The sequence below is a fragment of the Cygnus atratus genome, chromosome 6, assembly GCF_013377495.2.
Source record: "Cygnus atratus isolate AKBS03 ecotype Queensland, Australia chromosome 6, CAtr_DNAZoo_HiC_assembly, whole genome shotgun sequence".
Taxonomy (NCBI): Eukaryota; Metazoa; Chordata; class Aves; order Anseriformes; family Anatidae; genus Cygnus; species Cygnus atratus.
The window spans coordinates 302,850-317,885 of NC_066367.1; the positions used below are offsets into that span (position 1 = coordinate 302,850).

The 15,036-nt window shown below is 36.6% G+C and overlaps 1 protein-coding gene across 3 annotated transcripts in view; it reads right to left on the reverse strand.

Annotated features, from left to right (window-relative positions):
- AOX1 (aldehyde oxidase 1) overlaps positions 1–15,036 on the reverse strand; it is a 42,679-nt gene that overhangs the window by 2,758 nt on the left and 24,885 nt on the right. Inside the window, exons 20-34 of one of the 3 annotated variants that reach the window (XM_035571560.1) lie at positions 14,345–14,441; positions 13,347–13,471; positions 12,169–12,302; positions 11,398–11,485; positions 10,319–10,405; positions 8,439–8,630; positions 7,903–8,130; positions 7,022–7,117; positions 6,205–6,333; positions 5,630–5,704; positions 4,008–4,060; positions 3,298–3,412; positions 2,605–2,670; positions 1,863–2,051; positions 313–480 (exon numbers count right to left, since the gene is read on the reverse strand). In XM_035571560.1, coding sequence (XP_035427453.1) covers positions 313–480; positions 1,863–2,051; positions 2,605–2,670; positions 3,298–3,412; positions 4,008–4,060; positions 5,630–5,704; positions 6,205–6,333; positions 7,022–7,117; positions 7,903–8,130; positions 8,439–8,630; positions 10,319–10,405; positions 11,398–11,485; positions 12,169–12,302; positions 13,347–13,471; positions 14,345–14,441 — 1,842 coding nt within the window. Of the gene's footprint in view, positions 1–301; positions 481–1,862; positions 2,052–2,604; positions 2,671–3,297; positions 3,413–4,007; positions 4,061–5,629; positions 5,705–6,204; positions 6,334–7,021; positions 7,118–7,902; positions 8,131–8,438; positions 8,631–10,318; positions 10,406–11,397; positions 11,486–12,168; positions 12,303–13,346; positions 13,472–14,344; positions 14,442–15,036 lie in introns of all 3 variants that reach the window. The other 2 variants (XM_035571570.1, XM_035571579.2) reach the window with 2 other exon arrangements.

Genomic DNA, 15,036 nt, shown 5'->3' on the forward strand with positions numbered 1-15,036 from the left:
GAGGAGGCTTCAGGGAGAGAAGGGGCTGTAAAATTATTAAGTTTTAAGGGGGGGGGGGGAAGATCATACAAAATCAGGGAAATTCCAGTACAGTGCTTGAAAGGCATTCACTGGATAGCTTGTGTGAGTGAGACCTGTTACCAGATATTTCAATTTCAAAGAGCCTTCAAAGGAAGGAGAAGTATGATGCTGCTGTATACAAAGCACAACCAGTTGGAGACATCATTAAGCACTTCACCATTCAGGGGTGCCAAAAGCAATATGTCCTTTTACCCAGAGATACTTAAACAGATGCCCCCACCTTCCTATTACCATCTTAGTAAAGTCGTCTTCGCAGGCAGCTCGTATTTGTTCAGCAGTCAGAGGGCTGTTCAGTGTGAAGGTCTTTTTCAGTCCTCTTTCATTCCTCACACTAGTTACTGCATCCCTCAAAGCAAAGAACACAGAGCATCCCAAGAAAAGTCCTGCCTCGCCTACCCCCTGAAAAAAAAAAGAGCAAATGAGAGGAATACACGGCATATTAATATCAGCTAAAAAGCTTAGAAGTCAGTGACTCAAAAACTGTTTCGTTCTTTAGTTTTTCTTAGATTTAGCGGAAACAGGCTTCGATCACACCAAGTCTGCTGTTGCTAGGTGCTTCCAGGGGTCTAAAGAAGTTGCTTTCAAATACTGGCTATTGATTTCAGAATCTTTTTGGCTCCTTGATATGCTGAAATTTAGGATAACTGACAGATAAAATTAAAACAATCTGAACCCAAGTACAGGTACAACTAAAAAACATTGTGAACTCATGCTAATTCCCTGCAGAGAAACAACACTGACCTCAGTGGGCTTGATATCCTCTCATTGTTACAGACATGAGATTTGCATTTGTACCTTATCTCAAAAGTAGGTCAAATCCACCCTTTCAGAGTCCTCTCTGTGCTAAGGTATTGAATATTTTAATCTGAATTAGATTGGAATATTACAATGGAATCTATCTCCTTGCTAAAATCTGAGAACCAAATGTCTTCCCCAAACATGCTGCATGCATGAAGACAGAATCACACTTTCTTACAGTGAATTCTACAGATAATTATAGGAGATATGTTCACAGAAAAGGATAAAAGCTGTTTGAAGATGGATATTAGTATCAGCTCTCTAGAATCAAACATGTAACTAATCAACCTAGACAAGTTTTAAAAAAATCTGATTATGTATCAAATTATTTAAAGCTGTCTTCGAAAGAACCTATTTGTTCTTTAACTTTCACCTTAAAATATGCTTTTCCTTCATGTCATGCTGTTTTATTTTAATGAATACTAAAAGTATACCTAATACCTAAAACATCTGAATTTTTGCAGAATTAGCTTCATCTTGATTTATCATTACTACTTACATGCAACTCACCAGAAGATTTGCTGCTGTAAATTGAAGCAATGATTATACCAGCTGAATGCCTGAGCCAGTCTCATACATAAATGCATATACACTATTTCTTATTGCTTACCACACGTAAGATGCACAGTCTCTTTGTCATGTTTTCCCTATCAACTCCTTAGTCATTTTTATTCTATTCTATTATCCCTTCAGTTTATCACCACATTTTTAAAAGTATGGTTTTAAATTATTCTTGCAGCTTCTGTGTACGCCCTGTTAATGAAATACTAAAATTACTACTTGCAAGCCATAAAAGATACGCAGCAATATCCAGCATTATGTCTTTTCACACTAGCTTCCTTGAAGCCAAAAAATAAAACAATTGCATGCAGATCTGTTTGAAATGCTAAAGAAGAACTGGAAGTGTATATATGTTTTATAGCTGAGTAATTTTTCTGATTGTCCTGGGATCTAAGAATCAAGCACTGTGATGGTTTGCTTACCTTGGATGCATAGATGGCATAAGGATTTTGGGAAGATGACAACAGGGAAACTCTAAACTGTTCTGGAATATCACAAACAGCAGGGATCTTATACTGATCTGGACCCCGAGTATAGAGAACTCCTTCTGGAGAGTACTTCAATTCTTCCATTGTATAAAGTCCAATTCCTTGAACAAAGGCACCTTCAATCTTTAAATAAGACACAGCATTTACATACTCGTGTTTGATAAAAATATATAAAACTTTGCCAAGAAATGATTTGTATCACTAGCTCTTAGAAGACATTTATTTCCTTCTTGCCTATGGGGATTCTTCAACATTTTGTGGCTACCATGATGGGAAAAGCTTTCACGTGCCTTTTTCATACCAGACAGACTAGTGCTTGTTGAACTGATGAAGTCTGTGGTCCAGCCTGCAATGAAAAAAGGTGTTTCCCTGCTATCAGGTAGGAAGGCTGATCAAACAACATGAGAATTTGGAGACTGCAGATAACAAACAGAACTTAAGTCCAGCAGATAGTGGGCATATATGAACACAAGAAGTAGTACAGGCTGACATCGGAGATCATAGATGAAACTCAGGCTGTATTGACATCTACAAGGGCTCTGACATTGACTCAAATGAGGACAAACTACAACTAAAGGATCTTGTAGCATCATCTATGATTAATGAGGTAATATTCACTTCAGATAAGACTATCAGTTAAATAGAAATAAGACAGCAAGAAATTCTTGGCACATACCTGTCCTATATCCACAGCTGGATTTATGCTGCACCCGATGTCCATAACAATGTCTGTTCGGAGGTTCTGTCAATAAAATTCAATGTCATATTACTGAGAGAGATGGACAGTGTAGAGGCATTAGAACACAATACGGGTTACAGTTACTACTCAGTGGAATAATATGGACTTAAACATATGCCCCTCCACACACACAATTTCAGAGTAATTTCCAATATCCCATTACAAGCAAAATGGGATTGTCACAGTTTTAATGGAATTTTAGTCTCAGCTAGCCTTTTCAGATTTTTCACGTTTCACAAGGAAATAAGTACACAGTGGGTATATGATCAGCACGCTATGACATCTACCTGTCTAGATGGTAAAGAGCCTAGAAATAGAGTATTTCATTCTGCTGTAATTTGTTTGCTTACTAACAAGGAGAGAACAGACAGAGAACATCAGGTGTCTGCTGCAACCCAAAAGGTGAACCTGTATAAAATTAATACAGATGTGCCAGAAACCAGCTGACGTTGCATAGCTGTCATTCTGCTCCACTTCTCATTTGCATTATTGATATATATATTAACATATGAAAACAGGTGACTTATTCATGCAAAACCTGAATGGTTGTTGGAGCATCCAGTGACGCAAACAAGTTTAGAGGAACATCATTCACATTATTTCCAAACTTAAATAATACTCAGTTATTACCTTGTGATCTCCTGTTAAACAGTTAATTTCAACCTCTGAACAAGCAGCTCCATAAAGAAAGTATGTGAATGGCTGTCCTTCCCCTTTCTCCCAATCCATGTTTTCATTGTAACCTCTGATGGAAGAGTAAGTCCACAATGACTAATGAATGTTTGTATCACGACAAAGCAGAAGAGCACGTGAAAGTCTTAACCTATTTCAAGTGAAATCTAAAATAACAGGTGCATCCGGTTGCCAATTCCAAATGCATGTTCTGGTGCTATCACTTTTTTTTCCTCCCCCGTTGTGCAACTCAGTGTGATCATGTTTTAGGGAGAAAAATGTAAATAAGGTGTAGTACAACAAAATTTATAGTTTATAGCAAAATAGCTTCAGTAAACAAACTATCCCAATTTGCACACTTGCTGTTATGTGCAGCAGTCACTTCCTCAATGCTTCCTGGTTTTGTAATGGAAGAATCATGGACCAAATATGGGATGAAATATTCTCTTGATGCTTTCTAGAAAGTCCACAAAGGGCCAGACATAAATTATCACTTGAACTTTATATCCCAACCCCTTCACAAATCAGGACTTACATAAAATATAAGCTGAACCATTAAGAAGAACAATTGGGCAGGATGTTTTATCTACTGAATTGGTATTTTCAGAAATAGTCCTGGTATTTATTTTTTATAACCCGTGCATTTTAAAAGAACAAAAATACTTTACCTAAAGTAACCAGTAGCTGAAAGACTCACACTCTGTTCAAAAGCTTCTTTGATCTGTAAAATATAGCATGTTTTGTGGTAAGCCAAGGAAACAGACATTTAGTTGCACATGATCCCTTAAGACTGTAGAACTAAACTGCCTTTGGAAGAGCAACCTCAATTCTTTTGGTAATTATTTCAGGAATAGACCTGTCAACAGGGGTAATTCTTACTGAATGGTAACACTAGAGTCAGAAAGGGTCCTGCTTGATTTTCCTGCTCAGGTTGAATAAAATGGGTTCGTCTTTGTCAATTGAACAGATCTGGGTGATATGTCACAGAGACAAAAGTTCTGCATGACCTATCTGCACAAAAATGACAGCTGACAAGAGAAATGCTCTTTACAGTGTTCTTCTGCCAGTGGCTTAAAAATGAAATATGAAGTCCTAAATCTACTTCCTTTCAGTGACTCTCCTGTCAGATTTATGTAGTTTACAAGTCAAGAAGTTCTTTAATATATTAATTACAATTTACTGACTTTGCAAGACATAAAATTATTTCTCTACATAGATTAACATTATTTCTTACGTCAGCTATTTCTTCTAATATTTTGAGTATGTCTCAATTATCCAAGCTGATTTGGCACCTATTAGAGAAGTGATGGGTTTTTATTTTACATACATAGCTGTCAGTTACAAAGCTACCACATGTATTCCAACATTAATTGCTACTGCTAGGAATTAATACTGACAAGAAAGTATTTACATTTTTTGCAGTTGCTACTGTATTTAATCCCCTGAACAGAAACACCCTAACACATTGGATCTGTAAATGCCTCAAGGTAGGGATTGTCATTTTCATTAGGCTGGTGATATCAAGTAATACTGAGTAAGCAGAAGTAAACAGGCTTTCCTCTAACATACCAATGCAGCTAGATTCACAGCCATATCTTTATAGAAATAGGTGATAGAGCAGACATCTTTTAGTTAAGAAAAGGTCTTGTCTTAAAATTCTATTCCCATTTCAAGAGGGCACCAGACAGAAGCTATTAATATAAATTTAGCTTTAGTAGTGCTTTAGCATTACTTCTGTACTACCTTACTGCAAATGTAACTGATAGTATAACGAATTACATATTGTAGCAATGGGAACAAGCATTCCTGATACTTTTTTTTTTCCCGGTTCTATAATACACTGTGCGTAGCAGGCAAATGGAAGGATGAGGTTGAGAATGCTTCTGTTTAGTGATTTGGTAAAAATAAAGAAAAACCATGAAGGAAAACCAACACTGTACACCTGACAATCTTTTTGCAATAGTTTCTCTGAGCGCAAACTGGGGTTGGCCACATTACTACACAAGCTGGTATTTTTTGTATCTTAAAAACTTCAGTACCTCCAAATGTGACTTCACAGATAGCTTCCCCTCCTTTCCAACTAGATATGATCTGGGGATTATTAAACAAACTAGGTATGATCTGGAGATATCTAAACAAACTACCTACATCCCAAATACTCTGTGAATCAACCTATTTATGCAGCTTTTATCTTTAAGATTATCAGGCTGAGAAGACCAGTGGACAACAATCCATATGTCATAGTTTCTGCAAGCACAAAAACACATTTAGTAGGATTCATGTCTCTCACCCAATCATTCCAGTTTCCTTTTGGGTTCTTGTTGATAATAGGCTGCAAGCGTTTCATAAGGGTTTGGCAAGCATCCTGACGAGAAGTCAGAATAAAGTAACAGAAAATTAAAGAACACAAGTTTGGCACATAAAGTACTATTTAAGGCATGCTCTGGATAGTATTTCATTAATATATGCTTCACTGTCATCTTAGAAAAAGTATGGCAGGATATGCCATTTTAACTGCATAAACACAGACCTTATAAAGGCATGAGTTACAAGGGTTGGAATCAATATGAATTGGATTTAGAACAGGAACATAATGTAGGATTTGTATAGGACTAATTAGCTTCTGTCTGATGAAGCAAGGATTTGGTCAAACATAAGCCTTTCAAGGGGAAATTTCAGGTCACATTCTGGAACTTCATAAGCACCATTACTGAGAAGTTACCAACAATTCATGTTTCTTCTTGGCAATCTCCAGTGGTATTGTTAGTAATCTCAAGCATTTTCCATGGGATCACTAATACTTAAAGTTTGGCAGGCATTAAATACCATGAGGAATAGGGTGTTTTGTTAAGCTAAACTTTTTACCTTCACAGCCATGCCATTGACATCTGTCCCTGCAGACCCAACTGAAGCACATGCATTAGGAACAGTTGTTGTGCTTGTTTCACAGAAGTGAATATATGACATGGGAATGTTCAATTCCCTACTAGCAACCTGTTTCAGGAAGCAGAACATACTGTTTCAGAAACATTCCAAACATTCCAACTGCTCCCCAGTACTTGCTAGAAGTCAGCAATACTAGGAAAGATAATGTTTTAGCAAATCCTCTTCTAACTTCCAGCTGTAATCGTTCTGCCACGTTTGTCAGTACAAAGATGCAGAACTAAAAAGCAATGTTTTCACTGCACTCAAACTCTGGACTGAGATTCTGGAGTCCAACATTCAGTCCCAGATTTTGCTGCTTAAATCCTGTATGACTTAGGGGAAATTATGCATTCCCAGGTCCCAAGCTTTCCTCAACTTCATAATTATCTTTACAGATCATGTCTCAATTATCAATTCAACAAAGATGATAATAAAATAGATAATCTGAATAGAGACTGTCTTCATTTATTTATTTTTACCATGGGTTATATGGGACCAGACCCAAAATATCTTATTTCTAATAAGCCTCTTCACATATAACTGGAATAATTAAAAAAAAATTCCTCTTCCTGCTGTCCCTATGACTCTTTAAGAGAACATCTTTGCTTTTTAACTCTATCGATGCAAAGCAGCAGTGGCTATGCTGATGAAGGAACTGTCCTACTGGTAGACTAAATAACCAAGAAGATAATCTTCCTACTCTTTATCTATACAACAGATAAAGCACAAGGTAATATTTGTTTGGATAATCTGTTACCTGGATCATTTTTGTATGAATACCCTGTCCCAATTCAATTCCACCATGTGTCAAAAGCACAGATCCATCTGTATAAATATGAACAAGAGCAGCAGCCTAAAACCAAAAAAAAAACAAAACAAAAAAAGTTTTGTATGTAGTGATGAATTAATGGATCAAAAAATAAAGGCTTTTTTGTTTAATGCTTTTGAATAGTAAGTGAAATTCGGAATGTTAGTCCCTGCTCTTCCTCTATAATAAGCTTCAAAACAAAACAATACACATCTTTGGAGGTCTGCTTTTCCTGTTGCTAGATCCTCACATAAAACTGAACCTGGCAACAGAACCTCAATGGTTCCAAAAGAAGCTGCAAGACCTCCCTCATTAACGGTTGTAGATGCAAATAGCTGCAAATTTCATTTCCTAAACAGCTACATTAAACAAAATACATAGACCAAAAATACTACTGCCCTCCTTTTCTTTCTTAAATTTAGTCTTTGATGATGTGAAAGGATTAAGTCTAAGAACAGCCTCCCATAGTAACCCCATGATCAGAAAGAGTAAGCTCAGAGCTATTTCTAAAGAGGACAATTGATCCAATAATATTTTTGTCATCAGTCCTAAAATACACTTCATTAAAGTCCTTCAACTATACCACATCACAAGAGATGGAGCTGGCCTTTAAGTAGGCAGGGTCAAAGCTGCCTGGGTCCTGAAGACCAAACAACTTTGACCTCAGACTGAAGACAGCTGGAAGCTAGTGTACCCACCTGGGAACAATCATTAGGAGGACAATAGTTTTCCAGAAGCAGAAAGATAACACTTTTGTATTTTAAAGTAGAGTAGCTGCAATCTTCTATGGATGAAAGTTTAGCTCATTTTTTTTTTTTAAAGAAACTAACCTGAGAAAGATAACGCGTGCCTAGTCCAAATGGAAACTTCATTGGAACAATGGCAATCCCTTTTTTCTTCCAGTAATTTTGTTTGTTAAATTCCTTGACAGCTGTTTTCCTACTGTGGTATGCAGATTTCTCCACACATTTGTTCCAACACCGTATTAAGTTTTGTGGATCAAGCTTTTGTTTGAAGGGTGTCTGCTCATCCTCCTTATACATATTTATTTCCCTAATCTGAAATAATAAGATCAACAGATACCACAATCCAATCATATTATAGGCAGACTGACCATTTCGGGGTTGGGGGCGGGGGGGGTTGGGGGGCTAGAGGACAACTAGTCTAGATTATTGTATATTTTTCGAACAGTTACCACTTTGGTTCAGTTTGCAGGAGCATGCTACTCATGCAAAAATCAGACATTATTAAGAAAAAAGAATTTTAGCACAAATTATGTTTGATTTAGAAATGACTTGAGCTAATCCAAAGGATTTTTAACTTCACAGATGTCATTTCAGGAGAGGAGATGCTTTTATATTGTCACCTTTTCTGGTGATAAACCAGTTTTATCTGCTATGTCTGTTATCCAAGTTTCCGTCACCAGTGCTGACTGGGGAAAGCCAAACCCTCGGAATGCTGTGTTTGATGGCAAGTTTGTTTTGCAGGTGTAAGCCCAGCATCTCAAGTTGGGAATCTTGTATGCATTGTCCATTTTTAATAAGGATACTTCTGCTACCTGAAATATGGAACAAGCAGGTATAGTTAAATGTTAGAACAGTGCTTCTTTCAGATGCACATTTAAATCTTCCTCATCTCAGAAAGAACTAACTTGACACAATTAGCTTTAAAATCATGTTTCTGTAAGTAATTTTACTACTAATGATTGACACATACATATTTTTTCCACTCATTTCTCAAGTAGCATAGTACATTTCAGTTCTTCTGATACTCACAGAACACAGCTGATATTACTAATAGTTGAGTGCCAGTAGCTGCTTAGTAGATAAAGATTAAACTGTTAATTCATTCATTTTAAGATTGGTTTTGCTCCTACTTTGATATCAAAAGCCATATAGAACTAAAAACAAGCAAACTAGATTTAAAGCAACAGGAGCTGTGAAAGGAACTGATGAAAGCATTCTGAATTATCGCGTCATATGAAAATTCACAGTTAGGGCTTAGTTCCACCAGAAAACATATATTCTATGGTCTATTGTGTCTTCTGGTTCTTATGTGTGGGTTTTGTTTGTCTAGTTGCTTTTAAGAGGTTTCATGTGACAGACAACAACACAAGAAAAGGGAAATCCTGTATAAGGTATCTCTAAATTAGTTTCTAGGACTCAGTATTAAAATAAGTTAAAAATGTTTTGATGCCTCATGATGAGGTCACTGCCTCTTTTCAATATTAAGTAGACTTCTCAGAATGGTAAATTCAACCCTGTACTCCTACTGTTTTTACCGAGCTTTAAACAGTAAACTCCAAAATATTTCTGTATATAAACAACTGAAAAGAGTTTTGTTGTAATAACTGCAGATGAATTGTGACATATAATGGTAATTTTTCACTTAAAAAAAAGTAAGTTGAAGTGTAATTTGTGGCATAAAAACAGGGGGCATGTTTTTGTTGTTACTACAACAACCATTATAGACTCGTTATGTAGTTGTATTACATTTCTAACCTATGCCAAAGTTTCTTCCCAGAAATGTCTGTTCTAATCTTGACGCTTTTAATCATGGATTACTTTCCTAAAGCAGGTCATTTTTTCAGAAACAAGCTAGGCAGCAATAGTATAGACAGTTGCACTGACAGATTTCAGAGCACAGAAAATACCTGTAGGCAGGGCAGTAACCCAGAGAGGCAGTAACCTCAAAAAAAAAATGTTTCACTTACTGCTAAAATAGCCTATGCAAGCACAAATATTTAGTGAATGATATTAAAGCAAGTGACATTTTTTACTTTGCAGACCTATAAGTAAGGAACTGATGTATACAGCATGTTACATGCAGACCCAGTACAGAAATGGATAGAGCCAGTAATAGGACAATTATCACTGTGATTATTTTCTGAAGACTAGGGAAGGTCTTCTCAGCTTTGTAGACACAAAACGTTAGCCAGGCACAAATGTATGTACTATGTATTTTAAAAGGAACATATTGTTATCTGATGTGTGTAATAGGAAAATAAGCCTGAGAAACCATGCATGAAGTGAATGTGTAGAAAAATACCAAAAAGTAGTATAGCACTTCACTGAACTGAATAAGGAAAGGTAAACTGCTAGGTGTAGATCTTCCAGCAACACGCGGTCCTTACAGCAAAAGACTGTATGAGTAACACTATACCTGTGCAAAGAAATACGGCATTTGTCATTTTCCATCTAATGATTCCTTCATGTTTTAAGATTCATCAGCTTATAAAATCCTTACCAGGACAGATTCATCAGGGGTGCATCCTCCATTAATGTAATATTTGGCATCCACAGCTCTGATCCTTCCATCATTCATGAAGCCAACCTACAATGAATCAACAATAACCTTCTTAGATTTTTGACATTCATTTATTTCCTCAGTGCTTGTGTACTTTGCAAATGAATATAAGCCACTCTATCAGGCTCATAGTGCATGGTTAATTTCTGAGAAACATTCACTTAAACAGTAAAAGGGCAAGAGAAAAAGAAAGTATGTTCCTAAGCTATTGGTTTTCCTAACTGACATCTGTGATCCTTATAGGTACGGCATACAAGAAGCCCGCTGGGGAAGGAAGAAGCAGAGAAACTCAGTGGCTTCCTGTGTGTTGCTCAACAGATGGCTGTGTCATCTAGGAATGTTCACTGTAGACAAAGTCAAATCCCTCTCTAACTATAAGAATAGATGGCAATTGCAGCATGACATTTGCTTGTCTTAATGAAAAAATGTTATGTTTATTTTACATCTCTTTTCAGCTGTTGAGATTAATGATAGCTGCTGAATTCTCATCATGAGTTACAGCTCATTTTCATCTTCAGGGATGTATCTTATACAACCCCTTTTACTTTTCCTATGTATTAGAGATAGAAAAGGAGACAAAACTTAACCTAATGAATTGTTATGACATGACAGTGCATGAGCAGGGAAGAGAGAAATTTCTTCCTTATGGTAACTTTTCCTGTACACACTGTTTCTGTGAAAAAACTAGCTGCTCCTTTTTGTGAACTTAACCATATGGAGGTTTAAAAATAAAACTTTGCAGAAGAAGTCTAAGCTAGCTTGCCTTCCAGTTCCCAGGAAGAAAGACAGAAAGAGCTATAAAAAGAGAAGGACAGGAATGCAGCAGAAAACAAAACAAAACTGTGCAGAGTTAGAAGCAGAAGCAGAGAGAGGTTGTAAAACAACTTTATCTCTTGGTTTCTTGGCTAATAGTTTTAAAATTATTTTAATTAGTAGAACAAATATTAACCAGTAACACTGAAATCCTTATTCACAGAATATGAACAGGTGTTTTTTCACTCAGTTCTTGTGGCACTCACTTTATACTTGCCAATAAAAGGATGTCGGCCACCAGTAATTAACATATCATCCCCCCGGCTCAGAATAAGACGGACAGCTCTGTTAGTTCTAAATTAACAAAAGAAAAATGAGGTTTTCAGACAAAATGAGAGATGCTATTAACAATATTAATGTGTTCTATTCATTATGAATCCAGATGTAAGCATGCATTCAGATCAAAATTAATTTTAGTAGGCTATGCTTAAGGCTATGTCCAGAGTTCATATCATTTTACAGTTACAATCATATCTGTATTTTTATTTTACATCTTGAAAGCCAACGACATAACTCAGTGCAAATTTCTGAAGAAAAAATTGTCATTTCAATTTTAAGACTGAACCAAAGTGACCTAATAGAAGTTCTACTGATTAAGTCTTCCACTGGTATAGCAAGATCCAGAAGTTCACTTCTGGATGGTTGTCATGGTTTGAATGTATATACAAAGCTTCAGAGTTTAGGGACTGGTCCTTTTAAAATGGTCAGTCATTTCAAGAATATTTCTAGCTTATACTACCCGCAGTTTCCTCAAGTCCCTTCATCTTAGATGAGGCTAGAGCTGCTTACTGCAACTTAAGCAGTCTAACAAAACAAAGCAAGTAAATATATTGAACAGTCTCACAAAATGTAAACAGTCAGGATTTTATGATTCTTTAACTAGCAACTTTGGGGAAAGAGAAAGCATTTTAGACAAGATGTAAAACTTCTTCACCCAATTTTCTCTTCATATCCCAATACACACACATCACACCTACTTGTTTGCTGCCACTGCAGCAATTGATGCCAGTAAACCAGCTTTCAGGATTTTCCCACCAAAAGCTCCACCAACTCGTTTAACATGGCACATGATCCTGTTGGCTGGAACACCTAAACTTGCAGCTACCATCTCCTGTAAAAACAGTTTTCAGCTTTTACATCAGTTACCAGGACCCACTTTCAGCTCCAACTGAGCCTACAAGTTAGCATTCTAAAAATATTTTTTTCTAGAAAAGGGTTACATAGATGTTTTTTTTGTTTCGTTTTGTTTTAATAAATCAGCTTATAAGATTTTTCCCTTATCTCAAGTTAAAAAACGAGCAAAGAGAACAAGAAACACTCAACAGTGTTTGCATTCAAAATGTCTGCCATGGATACTGTCAAAGGGCCATGGACAGAAGTGAAGAATTTAATGGATTTAATTATGTAAAATGTGAGAAACTTCATATACAAGAAAATGTTATTAGTTTAATTATTTGTATTAATAAAAGCATAAATTTGAGGATAATTTTTAATTTTAATAAATGTATATATTTTAAATAAGCTAATGTCTTGTTAGTGTCTGGAACATTCTTGCTTGAAATCTGTAATATTCATCATCTTCTCAGACAGAAAGTTCTTCATGCTTCTTGGCTATTAGCAGCATACGGTAATGGAAACAAAAAAAGTGCTTTGAACACAAAATACCAGTGTTTGCTCTGAAATACTACCAATTTCATCCACCATAGCTACTGCTACGCAGACCATACATTATGTCAGAGTTTGCTTTACCATTTTGGCATGGAACAGCAGTCTTTCCTACAACTATTTGAGTTACTTTACTCTCTCAGCAGACTCTGACTCTGCAGGGTGCTGACTGCTCCTGATCTCAATAGAAGCTAATGGAGATGAAGGATCCTCAGCACTCCCCAAGGAGTTTCTCACACATACATTAGTGGGGCATGATATACTTTGTTTCAAGTGGAGTGAGAGACTTTTACTTCCTCCTCATCCTCACAGCAGAGTGGTCAGTGTACATCATTATACTGCAGTACTACGAAGTAGCTCCTGTTGCATAATCCAGATGTGCAACTTTATGTTCCCACTGTATCTAAATTGGTAAGACTGCTTTGTAAACCACACTCAGAACTCAACTGTCACAGGTTCAACCACTTTCTCTGAGAATGCTCTATATTACCTGGATAAATGCTGGATGCTGTGTTGACACAAACACATCCATTTCTTTATCCTCTCCTCTTGGAATAGCAAGGACACTCTGAGTCTCCATGTAAAAGTGTTCCTGTCCCCCAACGCGAACTTCCCCTAATCCAAAGAGAAAACCACAAGTGTTACCAGAAAAAAACACCTGTCCATCATCACATAAATTATGGTACTCAGTGTCAAATCTACTGATGCATCATGTGTGAAGGAACAACATTTAAAATAAAAACACAAATCAAACTCTTTGCAGGTTTAAATGATATTGTTCCACTGACATCAACAGAACTTGAATAATAGCAGAGCAATGTTGACTACAAACGTTGACAGTATTAAATTAAAAAAAGTATAAATGTAGCAGACCAGGTCAAGACAATGATGGGGAGGCTGGAGCACATGATGTATAACAAGAGGCTGAGAGAACTGAATTTACTCAGCCATAAGAAAAGGATTAAGGGGAAATTTTACTGCTGTCTACAACTACTTAATGGGAGGGTGTAGAGAAAACAGAGCTAGATTGTTCTCAGAGGTGCACAGTGGAAAGATGAGAAATGATGAACACAAGGAATTGCAACTCACTATAAGAAAAGAAGGTCACCACAAAGGTAGTCAAACACTGGAACAGGTATTTGTAGAGGCTGTGGAATCTCCACCCCTGGAGATTTTCAGAACTTGACGACATGGCACTGAGTACCTTGCTCTAACAGGAACTGCTTTGAGCATGAGGTTGGACTAGACAACCCCCTTCCAACCTAAATTATTCCGTTATTCTGTCTCAAGGACAAAGGATGAAGAAAACTTGAATGTAGCAGTAGAACCTCAAAATCACTAGGTTTAGTCACACTTTTATTCCCGACAACCAAGAGCTTTCACAGGTCTTATAGCCGTATATTGTATCACTGAAGAAATCAGACCGGCACTTGAGGGACTGGGAAGCCCCAATACCGACAACTTCTCATCATACATGCTGCAATTTACCTTCAAGTATACCATCAACAGTTTCAAATGCCTGATCAACATTTCCTTGTTCTAATTTTCTTCTTGGCCCAAAGAACGAGTCGTGCTTTATAGCTTCCTGCAGTGGAGAAAAAGAGAAACATTTTTTTTTAGTGTATTTTGAAGGTTCTCAGTTCCTTATGGCATTTTACTCTCAGTAAGAATATCATTCTCTTCAGAGATCTGAGTCACCAGCTACCAAAGCCAGCGAACAACTGCATTTCATTGTTTTACCGTTTTCTGGGGGGGATGAGTTTGTCTATTCAGTCACAGTAATTCTTTCCTGATGTATCCTGTTACTGATCATAGCAGTTTCTGAAGGAACTGCATTCAGTTTATTCAATCTATTCTTCCCTTTCACACATCTAGCAAGTGTCCTGGAGAGCCCAGAGTAAGAATGCAACCACATCATTCAAAGAGTAATACCATTAAGAGGAAAAGAAATCATAAAAACTAAGTAGAAAAGTAGAATTTATTACATTTGATTTGCTTTATTTTTAATAAGATTTCCTTAAGAGTTTTGACTGTAATTGAATTTTTGAAGTTTTCCAGTCTTTAAAAAGAGACTACTTCTATTTTTATACCAGAATGACTGTTCTGTTACACTCCACACACATTATGTAAACAAGTCAAAGTGACTACCAGAGGTAATGCCGGTTCCCCATTAATATTTC